General features: G+C 41.7%; 2 protein-coding genes across 3 annotated transcripts in view; one reads left to right on the top strand and one right to left on the bottom strand.

Moving 5' to 3' along the window:
- MYO1C (myosin IC) overlaps nucleotides 1-3,193 on the top strand; it is a 31,317-nt gene extending 28,124 nt beyond the window's left edge. Inside the window, exons 30-33 of the mRNA XM_009885168.1 lie at nucleotides 906-976; nucleotides 1,411-1,508; nucleotides 1,783-1,882; nucleotides 2,963-3,193. Coding sequence (XP_009883470.1) covers nucleotides 906-976; nucleotides 1,411-1,508; nucleotides 1,783-1,882; nucleotides 2,963-2,989 — 296 coding nt within the window. The 3' untranslated portion in view covers nucleotides 2,990-3,193. The remainder of the gene's footprint in view (nucleotides 1-905; nucleotides 977-1,410; nucleotides 1,509-1,782; nucleotides 1,883-2,962) is intronic.
- A 2,037-nt stretch (nucleotides 3,194-5,230) lies between these two features.
- Nucleotides 5,231-15,464, bottom strand: part of YWHAE (tyrosine 3-monooxygenase/tryptophan 5-monooxygenase activation protein, epsilon) — a 12,738-nt gene continuing 2,504 nt past the window's right edge. The window contains exons 2-6 of one of the 2 annotated variants that reach the window (XM_009885167.1): nucleotides 12,042-12,148; nucleotides 11,308-11,514; nucleotides 10,279-10,415; nucleotides 7,757-7,803; nucleotides 5,231-6,158 (exon numbers count right to left, since the gene is read on the bottom strand). In XM_009885167.1, the coding sequence (XP_009883469.1) occupies nucleotides 7,796-7,803; nucleotides 10,279-10,415; nucleotides 11,308-11,514; nucleotides 12,042-12,148 (459 nt within the window). In that variant the 3' untranslated portion in view covers nucleotides 5,231-6,158; nucleotides 7,757-7,795. The remainder of the gene's footprint in view (nucleotides 6,159-7,756; nucleotides 7,804-10,278; nucleotides 10,416-11,307; nucleotides 11,515-12,041; nucleotides 12,149-15,464) is intronic. The other variant, XM_009885166.1, reaches the window with a different exon arrangement.

Here is a 15,464-nt window from a genome sequence, read left to right as displayed (position 1 = left end):
CTGGGCTAGCTCAATTTAAATAGCTAATCCAGTTTGTATCTAGTGTCAAGATATTAAACAAAGCCCAAAAATAAACTATGAAGAAACAGACACTCCTGAAACACAGTGCGATGCTCCTTAACTAATCCCTCCCCACCTGCCCCAGGGAGAGGATCTTTTTCATTTAGCAAACACGAGCAACTCGTGGCAAAGGCTAAGCCTCTCGCTTACCGTATGGGTGGAAGGTGCTGCTGGCTGGGTGAGTAGAAACGCTGAATTCGGAGCCCGAGTCGGTGGCAGTGGGGCAGAATGAGAACCCTCAGCAGCTCAGGACTGGATCTGTGCAGACCAATACGCCAGCAAGCGGGTGTGGGTTCCGCCTGCCCCAAGCCTAGCTGCAGAGCAAGCATGGAACTCGCAGCAACGACAACTTTCTGGAGCCAAGCTCCTACGGCAGCGCTGGCCTTTCTTACCACATGGGGTAGGACATGGAAGACAACAGTGACCACATTGTTCCAATTGTCCTTCTTCATACCACAGTAATTGCGCCACTCATCCACCTACAGGGCTACAACGAAGTATCTGTAACATTTTGGTCCCTTAACTGGCCAAAGTAGCTCTTTTTCGAGTCCGTGAGGGCGATGACAGTTTGTGAACAGGCATTCTTCCTACTTCTGACGGACAGAGGCATCTGAAAGTTTCTTTTCCATCCTAAAGAGCACTGTTATAAGCTGATTGTCTGTCACCTTGCAGCCTCTTCAGCCTCTCTGCCGTCATGTTAGCGCAGCGCTTCTGTGCAGCTTCTCAGCTGTTGGGTTTCTTGGCGTGAGAACAACAGTTGCTGCGTTCCTGGGAGAGGTTCTGAAACACGTGCAAGAATCCTCCTAGAGCCGTGCCGGGTGTCAAATGGCCATTCTCTATTGCAGGCATCTCCGTCAGCAGCCTCAGCGATAACTTGTTTGTGCTGCACGTGCACTGTGAGGACAACAAACAGAAGGTAATGGGACTCATCCGTCCTTCCTCCAACCACCTCTAGAAAAAGTTTTCAAGGCAGAAAGAGCAGAAGATCCAGCTGGGGCGTGTGGGGAGGGAACACAGGGTGACATGTATCTAACTATTTTGTGCCAGCTCTAAATAGCATTTCACTTTTATTTACTCATGCTCACAGAAGGGGTTCACCAGTGACTCGTTCACCGACAAGATTGCTGCTGTCCCTTGCCCCCCTTACCAATATAAATAAACTGCCATAGGTGCAGTGTGACCCACAACTGATGCTCCAGAGATCTCCAGCAAGCCTGGTCCGCTTGGAGAAGTGTTCTTTCGCTCTGACTTATGGAGACAGTTCTGTCCCTGTTAATTATAGCATAATCATTTTGGTGTACTGACACTGTAAAGCCAGGATCACGAACCATTGTCTCTTTTCCCTCCCAGGGAGATGTTGTACTTCAGAGCGACCATGTGATCGAGACACTAACAAAAACAGCCATGCAGGCAGACAAAGTCAATAACGTCAACATCAACCAGGGCAGGTGAGTGAAGCCAAGCCCCTCTCAGGAGCTGCTTTGGTTTTTCTTGCTTTGGTTCTGAAGAGAGCTCTCCTTCAGCATTAAAGGGCTACAGAAACATACCCATACAACATCAGAATGTACCTAATGCATCTTGAGTAAGGCTCCGTTTCCCTGAACAAGCAGATCTGTTGCAGCTGAGCATCAATACAAAGCAGTCACTTACACAGGACAAGGGTAAAACTAAGCTAGTGGAGAGGTCACACTCATCAAATCTTACACCTCTTTCTTTTCACAGCATAAAATTTACAGTCGGGCAAGGCAAAGAAGGCATAATTGACTTTATATCGGGATCAGAACTGCTTATAGCCAAAGCCAAGAACGGCCATCTAACAGTGGTGAGTACAGGCCGAGGTTGGTACAAGATGGTAGTTCACTTACAGTGAGTGGAACCAAACCCAGATTTTGGCATTAAACCATATTTGCAGCAGCTGGACACGTGCCACGTGACTTTCATGCTGAATGCACTGCCCTGGTCTACCAGCCTGTTCCCCAGTTGGAGCTGTGCATTGTCCTTCTCTTCCTGCAGTCTCCAGAGACCACCAGGCTTACTCAAACTCATTAAGTGACTGTCCTAGTCATCACTTCCCCACCCCCCATCCCCAAGTTTCAGGCTTTAATGCTATAGTCTGTTGCAAATCAAATGTTAAAAAGAGCATTTAAAAACACAGAAAGAAAAAAACCCATCCTCTTCCCTTCTCAGATTGTTTGTAGTCTTCCTGCTAGTCAGATACAGTCATGCAACTCACTATGCATTGTCAGATTAAAGGATTTTCAGAAATACTCAGACCGCACTCCCTCCTGTCCTGCTGCAGGCTGACTAGCCGCAGAACAGCGCCCAACATCTCCAATTTGCACTTTGCTGAAACAGTCCATCCTGCGGAAGCCGCAAATGTAGCACTGCTCTATGGAATGCCTGCAGACTGTATGCAAAAAAAGATCAAATTTACGTAAGCGTGCTGAAACGAGGATCACTGATAAACGAGCTGCTTCATTTGCTATCAGTAACAGCAAATCAAGTTACTTCCTGGACTATGAAGAAACACATCCCTTAATTTTTTTCTCCAGTCTTTTCAAACCATCCTGAGGAACATTTTATTTATTTTGCTCCTCTCTCGTCCTTCCTAGGCCAGGCAAAATCTCCTCATACAGCTACCTTAGGGAGAGGGTTTTAATACCACCTCAGGAACTGGGGTATAGAAGCGCTGTGGTCTCCCCTGACTTGCCAACACCGGCGTTTGTTTCCCGCTGAGAGTGGGCAACTTCAGTACTCTGGAGTAGAGCAAACCTTACCTACTGTAAGCTAACAACATAATCCCACAAGATTGTCTTTGGTACACTTTAAAGATGTTTAGAAATCAAAACTGTTGCAGCAACATTTTCAACACACCTCCCAGCTTGTCTTTCTTCTCCTGCAGGTTGCTCCTCGTTTGAATTCTCGATGATAAAACGTGCCACCACCACCGGACCTTTCCCTCCACCAGCCTGACTGCACCCTATAGAATTGGCTGGATATCGTTCCCAGCAAATTCCCCCCTTCTTCCTCGCTTGGCTCATTCTGTTTATTGTTACCAAAGACCTGCACTTTCAGAAAAAACCCACAAAATACATCTTGCTTTCTTGTCTTAATATGAAAGTTCCAAAAGAAAGGCCTTCTCTTCCTTACCTTAGTGGCAAACGCATGGGTCCGACGCACTGAGAAACCGTGGCTCATGAGACATATTCAGCTGGGCTTTGAGGGAGAGGGAGCTCTGACTCTACCAGAGTTTAAGCCCTGATGGAAACGACCAAAATTTGTGCTTGTCATCGTCAAAAAGCACAATGAGAAAACAAGTAACTCTGCTGCTTTGCCAGCCAAATCAATGAAATGCCAAACTTTATATGCAGAAATGTTTTATGAAGAATTTTGCTCGGAGACGTTTTGATGCTTTGTGTTACAATATATTAAAGCCATATTGTGTAAATGAGTAAAACCCTGTAAATACTTTATAGCTGAGTATGAGAGATGCACTACAAGAAATGGAGTTGGCGTGGAAACTTTTATGTTTTAGATTTGGAATTTTTGTTGGTTTTAGTTTATGATTATAAGGTAATAACCTGAGAAACCCATCATGTAACTTCTTCACTCATCTGGATCAAGAGATTCTTACCTTTTTTTGAAGTCACCTGTCCCATTTCTTGCTCTATAGTAATATTTTTATACTGTAGCAACTTTTTCATATCCACACATCCAAACAAAATGTTAAGTAATACAAACTGCAGAGGTCACCACTTCTCTATGCTGCTCTAGGCTAAATGAAACCTGTAGTCCTTGGCCACAGGACATGCACAGGAGCTTTCCCTCCCACCTCGTACCCGTCTGGGAGTCGCCACTGCCCCTTCCTCCACACACCTCATCAGGCTCAGAGCAGCACTTTCAGAAAAAATTGCTTTTCCTCTTGTTTTTAGCGATAACTGGAAGTTTGAGTTCCCACAATAAAGCTCCACACTGATTATATAAATGCCTCTCGGTACCGCCTTAAAGAGGAAGAGATGGCGAGTTCAGCACCGCTGGCGTTACTGACCACCTGCCCGCAGCTCCTTTGCATGGAAGCCTCTTCCCAAGCAAGCCGTGTCACTCCAGTTCTAAGCCAAAGCGAGGAGGGGTACACGTTCTGAATGCTAACCCGTCTCAGGCTGCATCACAGAGGTTCATACTAAGCGCCTTCATTTAACCAAGAAGCCAAATGGCTACAGGGTGGACAGCTATGTGTCAAATACCTGCTGACTGCACATCACAGCTCCAGCTTCCACGTCCAAGTTCTAGACCTCAAGCAGTGCATTTTGCACCCTACTTGCCTTGGAAATCCTTCACGTTCCACCTCTGTCCTGATGCAGTAGCCACAACAGTTACAGCAAGCCCTGAATAAAATATAACCAAACATGTTGCCACTCACCATCAGCTCAGTCTCCTACTTTTTGGTTTCTGACATGATGCAGTTATCAAACACTGCCCAGGCCTGGAATGCTGTATACACTGTAGTACATATACACTGTACCACTGTATATGCTAGAGTGTATATACTATACAATGCTGTATACGCTATTATATAACCTCTTCAAGACTACGCTAAATAAATTTTTACAAAAAAAACCCCACCCTTTGTCTTTGTTGTAGAAACTGTTCTATCACATTTCCTAATTTTTTCAGAGGGAGGGTATGACTTCTTTTTCCCATCATCCATCACAGAGCCGCCCTGAATCTCCAATTCTTGGGCCCATCTATGACAAGGGGCAGATTATTCCTAGAGATTTCTGGGACATCAGCCCAGCAGAGTGGGCATTAAGATAACACAGTTCCCTTCCCTCCATCCACATAACTGGGCTGGAAGAGGAATGCTGTAAGGGCAACTGAGAGGAACGCACCAGCCAGATCTCGGCTTTTTGTGCATTCCGCTAGGGACAGAGTGAATTAAATGGTGTGGAAGAGCTTCCCACTCCTCCTGGTGCAAAGCAGGCTGTCTCTAGGAGGCCTCACCGCTCTGCTACTTACAGCTAAGACTGGGGTCTTTCTTTATCTCATGGCTGAAGAACAATGCTCTTACTTCTCTTTCTCTCTCTCTCCCCCTCCAAACATTCCTATTACAAGCAACAAACGAAACATTCTTGCTGAAATAACTAAAATAGAAAAGAAAGTCATAGTAATATTTGGCATTTTTAATTTAGGTTTGTTTTATTTAAGTTTAATGTTAATTCCATGCTGTGTTTCAGTAAGAACAATACAGATTCTGTATCTGTGGCTCCAGTCAGATATCCAGTAGTACAAATTAGCTTCAAGTTACACATACTGAACAAAAGAGGTTGAGCGAGCGAAGGGAGATGGGGAAAGGGGAGGGAGAAAGAAAAAATATTGAACACGCATGCAGGCTTATCAATGCCACCTTCAATGCTAACCTGCTTTGAGGAAAAGTAAAGAATAGGCAAGAATGAGCAGCCACGGATTGTTGAACTGTTACCAGCACCATGATTTTCAGCAACATTTCAGCAGTTTGGAAACTTTTTGTTTTTATACAGTAAAACCACTACAATATATGTCCCAATGCAACCTGTAACTTCAAGCTAAACACCCAATTAAGTTTAAACATTGGTATAAAATTCAGTTTAAACAGTTATAAAAAAAAAGAAAAATGCCACCACATGCGCACTACCTTGCCATAGCAAATCTCTCCCCTACAAATCTAATGGCCTTCAGGTGTAACATCCACATCTGATGGCAATCTCACCACATCTGGCAGGAGACAATACAGTAATGCTGAAAGAGCCTTTACGCAGTCCTGTTAGTGTCTTAAAGAACCTAAAAGCTGGCACCAGTAAAATCCACAGAAATTCACTCTTGCCTTTAAGAACTTTTAAACTGTGTAAAAAAAAAAAAAATAAAAATAAAGAAACCCAACAGGGCAGGAACCTAAATTCTGAGACCCAATGTAAAAGTCAGATTTGGTGGTTCTCAGAGTGACACTGAGGGTTTTGTGGGGAAGGGGAAGGGTGGTCAGAGATGGGTTCTCTTGTTGGCCTTTGTGTCTCACTGGTTTTCATCTTCCACATCCTGCAGCGCTTCTTTATTCTGTTCTTCACCTGTGAAAGTGTTTAAAAAGAAAGGAAGATGTTAACTTTTCAAAGTGAGACCTGCAGAACGGTTTAACGAGCATCTAGAGATTAATAGTTTCATGCAAGTACACACGCTCACTCACACGCTTGCAGAAATGACACACACACTCATAACATAGCCAGTTCTGGAGTGAAGCGTTTCCATGGAGGAAATTAAGCCTTGTAATCACCTCATCACATTTCATACAGAACTGCAGGACAGGCTATTAGAAGACGTACTCTGTCATAAGGACAAACAACAAACCACCGTTTCTGAAAACTGAGACTGCGCATGTGATCAGTCCTGTTGATCAAGGGACGAACAGCCAAGACAAAAGTCATCAGAACGGCTGTAGATCAACATCCTTAAATCAGAAAATATCTTCCCCAATAACCTCATCTCTACTCCAGAGAGTGCTAAGCCCATCTATTCACTAGCTACGGAAATGAGACCAAAACCGTTTTTAGAAATTACAACTTTTTTCTTCCCAAGTCCACTCAAGTCTCAACAACAGCAAAGTACTGAAGTCAATTTTATAAAGTAACACTGATGTCATGTATTATTAAAGATATCAAAAGAAGTGTGGAAAAAAAAACCCAACCAAACCACAACATCCCTACTTCCAAGTCCAACATGACAGGAAACCCTAGGCCTGCGGTCATGAAAGGAAAACATTTTGCGGTGATTAATTTCTCCTGAAAAATGGCCAGTTTGGACCTATTCAACCAGGCTGTGACATGCAGTAAAATGGAAGTCTCTCCGTCAAGACTCTTGTGTTTGGTTATACTTCAGTTGCCCCTGGGTGAGATGCATGCAATGCCTTCTGCACGGCTTTGCCCAGTTTCTACTGCAACAGGAAAAAAGTTTCATGTACTTCAGCTAGTGCCATAACACATGCACGATTAAGTTAATTGGTAAGAGAAACTGAAAAAAGTTTTCTTTACAATTATCCTTAACCATGTGAGATGGTACTCTTTTAAGGGCAATAAACAAAAACTACCCAGTCAAAAAAAATAATTTGCAATAAAATCCAATCAGATGAGACTAATGACTTTCAGCATCTAATCAGAATGCCTGCTCAGAGCATGTCCAGATTCAGAATTATCACCAGGTACAATACAAGGTAGATTTTGGAAGAGGTGGCCTAGAAACACGAGACAGCTGACATTCCACAACAATAAAATTTACAATTAAAATTACATAACGGATCATTTAAGAGAGGAAAGCAGAGGCCCTAACCCAGGAAGGTGATTAGAAGATCTGAGCATGCTCTAGCCAACACACTTAAGCAAATACTCCTGTAACAGGCGATTGTGAAAGTACTTTTCATGCCCAAATACTCTTAATATCCATCCAGGTATGCAGCTCAATTCCCAAACATGTCAGTTACTTTGGATCTTAGTCAAGCGGATTGGACCTGGGTAGGGGGAACAGGTCACAAATTGGTAGAACATTGCTTAGCCCTGGAATGGAGTCAAAGATACAAGCGATTTATCAGCAGCAAGAGAGTGACAGAGGCAAGCACGATTAGTGATTGGAAGAAAACTGACGCTGAAAAGTTCATTAAGCCATGACGAAGACTTACAAAGTAGAGATTTTAGGAAATGAACAGTTGGATTTTCCTTTAGGAATCTATACAGCGGGAAAGAAGGGGAAAACAGGAATCATATGAAGACGACGTTACAAGCGTGAGAATAAACTAAACAGCTCGTCTATGACATGGTTAAAAGATACAAAAATGAGATGGAAAAGTGTAGCAGCTGAGTAAGATTGTAGAAAGTCATTCCCTACAGCCTACACAACTGAAATCAAAACAGGCAAAAGCTTAATGCAAAAGAATGAGCCTTTTTCAAGTCTCCCCCACTCCTGAGGAAACTGGCAGTTGTGACGATCCTTTCTCAGTGCCACTATTAACTTTTACCAATCTTCAAAGGCTCAAATCCATTTCAGAAATACAGAGTTCTGGAAGCAACAGTTTTAAATGCACTCAGTCAGCGTATGAGCATGGTATGAAGAAGTGAGAAAACTTAACTTTGCACCTATGTCTAAACATTATGCATAAACACTTTTTTCTGGACCTGAAGAACTGCACCACAATTTTAAGTGGTTCAGCAGTATTTTAAATTTCATAATCATTATCTTTCTGGCATGCATCATAAACAGTGAACAGAATGATCTGAAATACTTCAGGAAACATGAAAATGACTATTTTATACAGTGGAACTAATTATGAACAAGAAATTTGAATCTAGATTATGCAAAAGAATATAAAGAACCTCTGTAAATCATCTGGTTGAACTTCTGTGATATATAAGAAACGAGGTACACATTAGTCAGCTCACATGCAAATATAGATAGCTTTTGGAAGATGTTCTAATGCTACTATCTCACAGCAGCACTCCAGCCTTGTTACTTTACCAAAATGGTTTCCTCAGTGTTCCCACAGAACACCAGGATATTTGTCTCCATTTAAAAAAAAAAAAAGTCATATCTTAGCTGTGGGAATTGGGAACACATTTCTTTTTCCAATGCCTAACCATGGCAAGGAAGGCATCTAATAATACCTGCAGTATTTAGAGCAGAGTCTGTACAGATCCACCCAGCATACGTACATATGCTCCTGCACCATTAGATATTCTTACATCTTTGAAAGCCAGGTGTGATTGATCTCTTGCAAGAGACTTAGTATGCAGGGTAACATAGGAGCCAAGACCCTGCAACACTGAGTTTTCCCAGATCTGTCAAAAGTCCAAAGTAACAGGGGCAAAATGTGACCTGCAGTGTTCGCTACTCATGATCTATGCAAAGAGCCAGAAGCTATCAAGTAACAATACTTCTTTAAAACGAGCCCATCAATCGTACACAAACACAAGTAATCAATAAACATTATGAGTTTCTACAATTGTTTTCAAATGGACACTACACCAACAAAGTACTCCAAAGTAAACACTATATGGCTATCACCACACTTCAAGTAATATCTTAAAAAAAATTAAGACATTTATTTATCTGAAGTTAAGCAGCAATGTTGTTTCAAACCTCTGTGCATTTCTAAGTACCTAACATGCTGTAAACAGGACTGACTTTTTTTTTTCCTCCTCCAAGTTAAAGGCAAAGAAAGCCAGCTCTCCGCTTGTCTCTCCAGGACATAGTTTTTGCAGAAGAAAATGTGAGTTTAATCTTTCTAGACAGAGGCTACATTTAATTCACTACCAATAATCAGTGAAACAGAAGGCATAACTCAAAAAAACCTAAGGAAGAGTAAATTTATACTTAGCATTTATGTGAGAAAGTGTAAGAGGAAGAAGTCCATTCAGAATGCCAAAAAAACCCCAACTTAATTTTTTAAGTATCAGATGTTAGTAAACAAAGGCAATCAATGTGCACCCCTCTGGTACTGCCAGGGGACATATTTGGTATTTGCTCTGGCAACAGCGCACTTCAGGAGTCACAACATAGCATTTTGGGAGATTAAAGTACTTCAAACATCTCAAGTAGCAAATTACATTTCCCCAAGCTCCCCCACCCCAGTAACAAAGCATTTTACAAAATCCCTTCTCCTTTTTCATCTTGTCTTCATACTCAATTCTTCATAAGAAAAGATATGGAAAGTGCTGTAAGGTGAAGTGACTAGTGTGATGGCAGTACCTCTTCCACTAAAAATGCAAACAGAAATATTGAGTGACCTGAAAAAAAGGAGGAACTAAGTAATTTACAGTACTTCCTCCTGCACTGGAAATTCACATCTGGTTGGAATGACAACCATAGATGAACATGACAAGCCATAAGAAAGAAAAGCTGAATTACATGAAGTCACTGCTTTTAAAATAATCACAGATCACTAACCAGCCAGGTGGGGAGGGGGGAAGAAAAAAAAAAAAAGAAAGAATGTTACTAATTCCATACCACCTTCCTTCAAGCGAGAGCTGAAGAGCTTCTCAAAAGAAGCTAGTGTCACCCCATCAACTTATCCAGCATTAAGAAGAGACACGAGTTCAGATACATCAATTATCAAAGACAGAAGTAAAACACCAAAACCATCTACATTGCCATGCTGTTTTCTGGGCAGAGATCGGGGCCAGCAGCACTTTAGAGCAGTTTACTTACCATCACCCTGCATGTCTGAAGTCCATAGTGTCAGATTATCACGTAACAACTGCATGATAAGTGTAGAGTCCTTATAGCTTTCTTCACTCAGTGTATCCAGTTCTGCAATAGCATCATCGAAAGCTGCTTTTGCCAACCTATAAGCACAGAATAAAATCAGGTTTAACATATGTCGCTAAACAGAATCCAAAAGCAGGCAAGTTAAACCTGTGCCTCTGAACACCTATCTTCTAGTCTGGCTACATGATATCCTTCTGCAACAAGTTTTTGTATTATTTAACAGTGTTTAGATATCCAACCAAGTATCTCCCATCTTCAAAACCAGTCACTTTGTGTGCTTAAGAACAGTATCTTTTTACTCAAGAATACTGGGTTTATTAAATATTTCTACATCCTGCAGTACAACTGATCAAGGTCTGCTAAAAGCTTAAAAGAAAGTATATTACAAAGCCTGCAATGACAGGAATAGAAGACAAAAGATATTTGCTTTGATCCTCACTTTCATGCTCCTATGAGCTGAACCCCTACAGATAGATGAGCTATTGTCATTCTCTACAGGCTCAGAGTTCACAGAAATTAGTAGTATGACCCCTCTTACCTTGTGTAATAGCCAACAGCAACAGGCAAGTTAAATCCCCCCGCACTTTTTGCAGGGTAAGGGCATGCCCAGAGTTAACATGGCAAGCTGTTAAATTGCCATTAGTTATTTTTGCAGGGTAAGGGCATGCCCAGAGCTGTTGCCCATGGCAAGCTGTTAAATTGCCATTAGGTGATCAATCCAAGGTTATCACTATTCTGCTTCTCATACATGATCTACTGCCAGATAAACAAATGGGTCTGGACTCAAAAGAAAACGGCAAAGTTGAAAACCTTTCCAATAAACTGACCCCAAACAGAGCAAGTCATCAACTACAAGCAGAAGAAACACCAGTCCAGTGTTCCCGTGGAGGAAAAGCCCAAGTAGCAAACACTTCTGGCTTGTTTAGTATTCACATAAAAAAATCTCCCATCTTCCCAGTCATTACCTACCTGCAGGCACGATCAGGAGAATTAAGAATTTCATAGTAGAATACAGAGAAGTTGAGCGCAAGTCCTAAGCGGATAGGATGTGTTGGCGGGAGTTCTGTCATTGCAATATCACTAGCAGCTTTATAAGCCACCAAGCTATTCTCTGCAGCCTCCTTCCTGTCATTTCCTGTGGCAAACTCAGCCAGATACCTATGGTAGTCCCCCTTCCTGAAAACAGAAAGAGAAAGTCAGTAGTCCTCATTTCCCCACCAGCCACTGAATTAACACAGAAAGTACAAAACATGCAAACTAGCATACTCCAAGGCCAGGTTTCATTTGGTAATGCAATTTTAAAGTTGACACTATATATGACAGTTATCCATCTACCTAATTTTCTTCTCTTCATGAAGAGTGTACAGCTCATGCAAGAAAACACCGGAACAGGGATGTGATCTCTACATCATCAGCTCAACTACAGAAAACAGTTGTTTCTTACATCTAAGAGTGCACAACAGCTTATGTTAAGTTCTCACAACCTTATTCCAAACAACATCTATCCAAAACTCAGGACACAATCAGGACACTAACGCCTCAAAGGTAGGCAAAAAGCTGTATTGGTTAGGCATGACTAAACTGCCCTCTTTTTAGAAGAGGTTACTGGGGTTGAGTGGGCAGAAGACGCATGTATAGCTACTTTATTTCTGTATCTAGTTCAGATACAGTAAGAGGTCCTTGCCTCACAAGAAGATACTTACATTTTGTAATAGAAAACCTTGGACTCGCCAGTGTTAGCTGCTGGAATGAGGTGTTTGTCCAGTACATCCAGAATGTCACAACAGATTAACTTCAGTTCAGTCTCAACCTATAAAAAAAAGAAAACAACAACAGAACAAAAAGGAGGCGAGGTTAGCACATAAGACACAGCAATTTCAAAAACATACAAATATCAAATGGGCAACATCATAAAAATCCAAAGAGGGGGAGGACAGAAGAAAAAACAACAACAAATTCAGCTGCTCCACAGGTGCATTAAGCAAAATAGTTCTGCATAATTAGCTGGCACACAAGAAAGGCAAAGACTGATGTATGATGAAATGCGTAACTGAATAATGGAATTATGAATTCCCTGGAAGACATCTTACTAGATAGTTGCATTAAGTCTGTCTCAGGATATAATTCCTTACTGCAAGGCTTGCACAACTCCTAACTTCTTAAAGTTTTTGATCCTGGAAGGCTACCCCTAAAAGTGGCAATGGCAAAGGGGACAATTTGAAGGTAATTAATACAAATCAGCTAAACTCCATTCCACCCCAGAATTAAATGGTACCTTCAGAAGTAGTTTCTAGTGACTGCTTGGGAGGCAAAGCTCTAACAGAAGAGCCTTAAGATAAAAATCATGGGGGCATCAGAACAGAATAAAGATGTCCCACACAAACAAAAAGGTCAGGTACAAGAGGAAAACAAAACTCTAGAGGATACAGACTTCAGAAGCAGGCAAAAAAAAGCAAAGCTCAACAACTTTGAGAAAAAGCAGAAGTTATCAGAACTAACAGTGAGATCTGTGGCCAAAGAAAACCAATATACAAAGCCTTATTTTAAAACAGATACTGGATTTTAATAGCCAAAGTTGAAAGCATGGTCACATCACCTTTATTTTTTCTAATTTAGAAAGCAAAGTCTATGAGGTTAGGTTTTACCACGAAGTTTCACACCTGAAAGCAAAGATACTAAGCATACCCAAAACAGCCAAAAGCTGTCTTTTGACATCAACGTTGCCAAAACCAGACTTGCTCTCAGCATCCCGTGTCATTCACGGCACGAGGGGTTGGTTAAGTGCAGATAGTAACCTACTGCTGTTCTTTCATGATTTCACAGTAACTTTCATAGCTACAGTTGAAGACAACTCTGGGTCAAACTACTTTTATAACAATAAAGTAGATGTAACTAATGTTGATGCCTTTGCTTGAAAACAAGAAACTACCAGTAACTGCAGGCTCTTGGATCACAAGAGCAGCCCCATTTGGTCCACTAACCCTTCCTATTTTCCCACCTGTGGAGTTTTATTTCCTTCTTTCTTTTTCTTGCCATTTAATATTTTTATCACCAGATAGCTCCCAAACTATTAAGGTTTGTAACCACAACATCTATCCTCAAAAGCTGGTAAAGTTATAGATCCAAAATAAGTGTTGAACTGGCACATACATACACAAACCGATTTGTACAAAATGACTTAACAGATTGGCAGAAGTTCCTTTAGAGAATTAATCTACAGCAAATTTCATATACAAAGTGTCAGAATGCCCTAACATTCAAAGGAAGGGTTAGATGCTATAAAGTTACATGACAAATGCTTAAGGAAGTTGCTGAAATATGGTCACTTGAGAAGAAACTACTTCATATATTCTTGGGCTACAAAAGCTATAAAACCTTTGGCCAGCAGTCAGTTCCTGCAAACTTCTTTCCTCTTGATCCTCTTTTTCAATGACTTCTTTTGCAGAGAGATCTTCAGCAAAACTGCAAAGAATTAAATCAGTTTCTAATCCTCTTTTGTTAAATAACCATACATGTACAAACTTCTATTTCATCTCAGACAGACCTTTTTCAGCTTTGCTTTAAGGTTCAGTCACACAAGTTATCAGAGATCAGCTGCTGTCCAGGGCAATGTAAATGTCCTGACTAAGCTTAGTTTAAAGAGATTTAGTACAAATTGAGTTGATTAGATTAAGAACAATACAAAAAACCCACAACAAAGCCCTAAAAGCTCTTTTACCAAAAGGATCTGTTCTAGACAGAGTGGCTCAACGAGCTCTGCAAAGCAGCAAACCAGCACAAGAGCCCACAATAAGCCTTTTCAGAGCATTCAGAAAAAGCAGGTTTAGGGTCTATCACCATTCCAGCTCCAAATATGACATATAGTGCTACAGGCTCTCACCAGCAAGGAAAGACTGCTCACCCCGATGGGTGCATAGAAGCCTCCACAATCCACCCTGCCTCTCTTTATTTTAGTGGTAGTGCTGGCTTAATCAGATTCCAGACTGTGTTCTTAGCTCTGCAGATATAAAAGCCTGTAAACCACCTGGTGATCTAAATAAGGAAACTTATTAGAAGCAACCAGGAGAAGGGTAGCCTGTACTAGTTCTTTGACCTGTTTTAATACGTAGCCCCCAAAATAGCTGCACCTCACAACTGTGATGCAACATGAAACTAGAACAGTAGGAAACGGTTGCCAAAACCTGTAACCTCCTTCCCTCCCCTGCCAAAACAAACTTGCAGACCAACCACCCACATTTGCGCCAATTCATAGCCTAAGCTTTCTAAGATAAGGGGAAGGAAAAGAGAGCCCTGCAGCTGCCCCAAAACACAACCCAGGTTGTAAGTCAGAGCACTAGAAACACATATTCTCATATGCCACAAACAGACCAGTAAGAGAAGGTGAATATTTGTCCTATGCTATTAGGGAAGGGATTTGGTTTTACTGCAAGGAAGTGAAGTGCATTATGTGCAGATATACACCGCTTCATCCTCTCAAGGACAAAGAATGCAAGCTTCAGTGTGTTCTCATCTACAGAGATGCAGTCAGATGACAAAGCCAGGGGCTCTTACTTTTGTGTATCCAAATGGCCACAGGACCCAGAAAGGCAGCCTGTCTACAAAGGAGGGAAGGAAGTAAGTGGCATTTCCCCCTATGGCTACATATGTGTTTTGCTACAGTTATCTTAAGTGGCTTGGGTAAAGACACAGCCTGGTGTCTTCCGTCATCTTTCCGTATTGCCTAGTGTATACCTCAGACAAAACCAGCCTGGCCTTACTCTGACAACACCATCATTCCTTGAGTTCTGCCCCAAGTCACACTGGCTAGCAGCTCAAACAAACTCCAAACATTTTTAAGAGCCATGTGCTAAATTGTAATACTGACGTAGATCAAAACTGCCAGACTATCACTTTCACATAAAGTACACCTTCCATTTCAACTCCAGCAGCTGAGCAAGGTCACACCTGGTTCTGGTGGTAGGTGAAAGAGGTGTGTTCTTCTGGAGATGCTGATTCTTTCCAACTCCCTAGTGCTTTAAACTTGGCCTGTCAGCCCCCAGACAAGCGCTCTGTTGGGTTTTTTTTCTTCTTCAGAGCCTTTTAAGACTGGGAAGGGTCTCCCAACAACACTGAACTTACCCACTGTT

This window comes from Charadrius vociferus, unplaced genomic scaffold (genome assembly GCF_000708025.1).
Source record: "Charadrius vociferus isolate BGI_N301 unplaced genomic scaffold, ASM70802v2 scaffold54, whole genome shotgun sequence".
Classification (NCBI taxonomy): domain Eukaryota; kingdom Metazoa; phylum Chordata; class Aves; order Charadriiformes; family Charadriidae; genus Charadrius; species Charadrius vociferus.
Note: the sequence above shows the minus strand (reverse complement) of the source record. Positions and strands in the feature narration are given on the sequence as shown.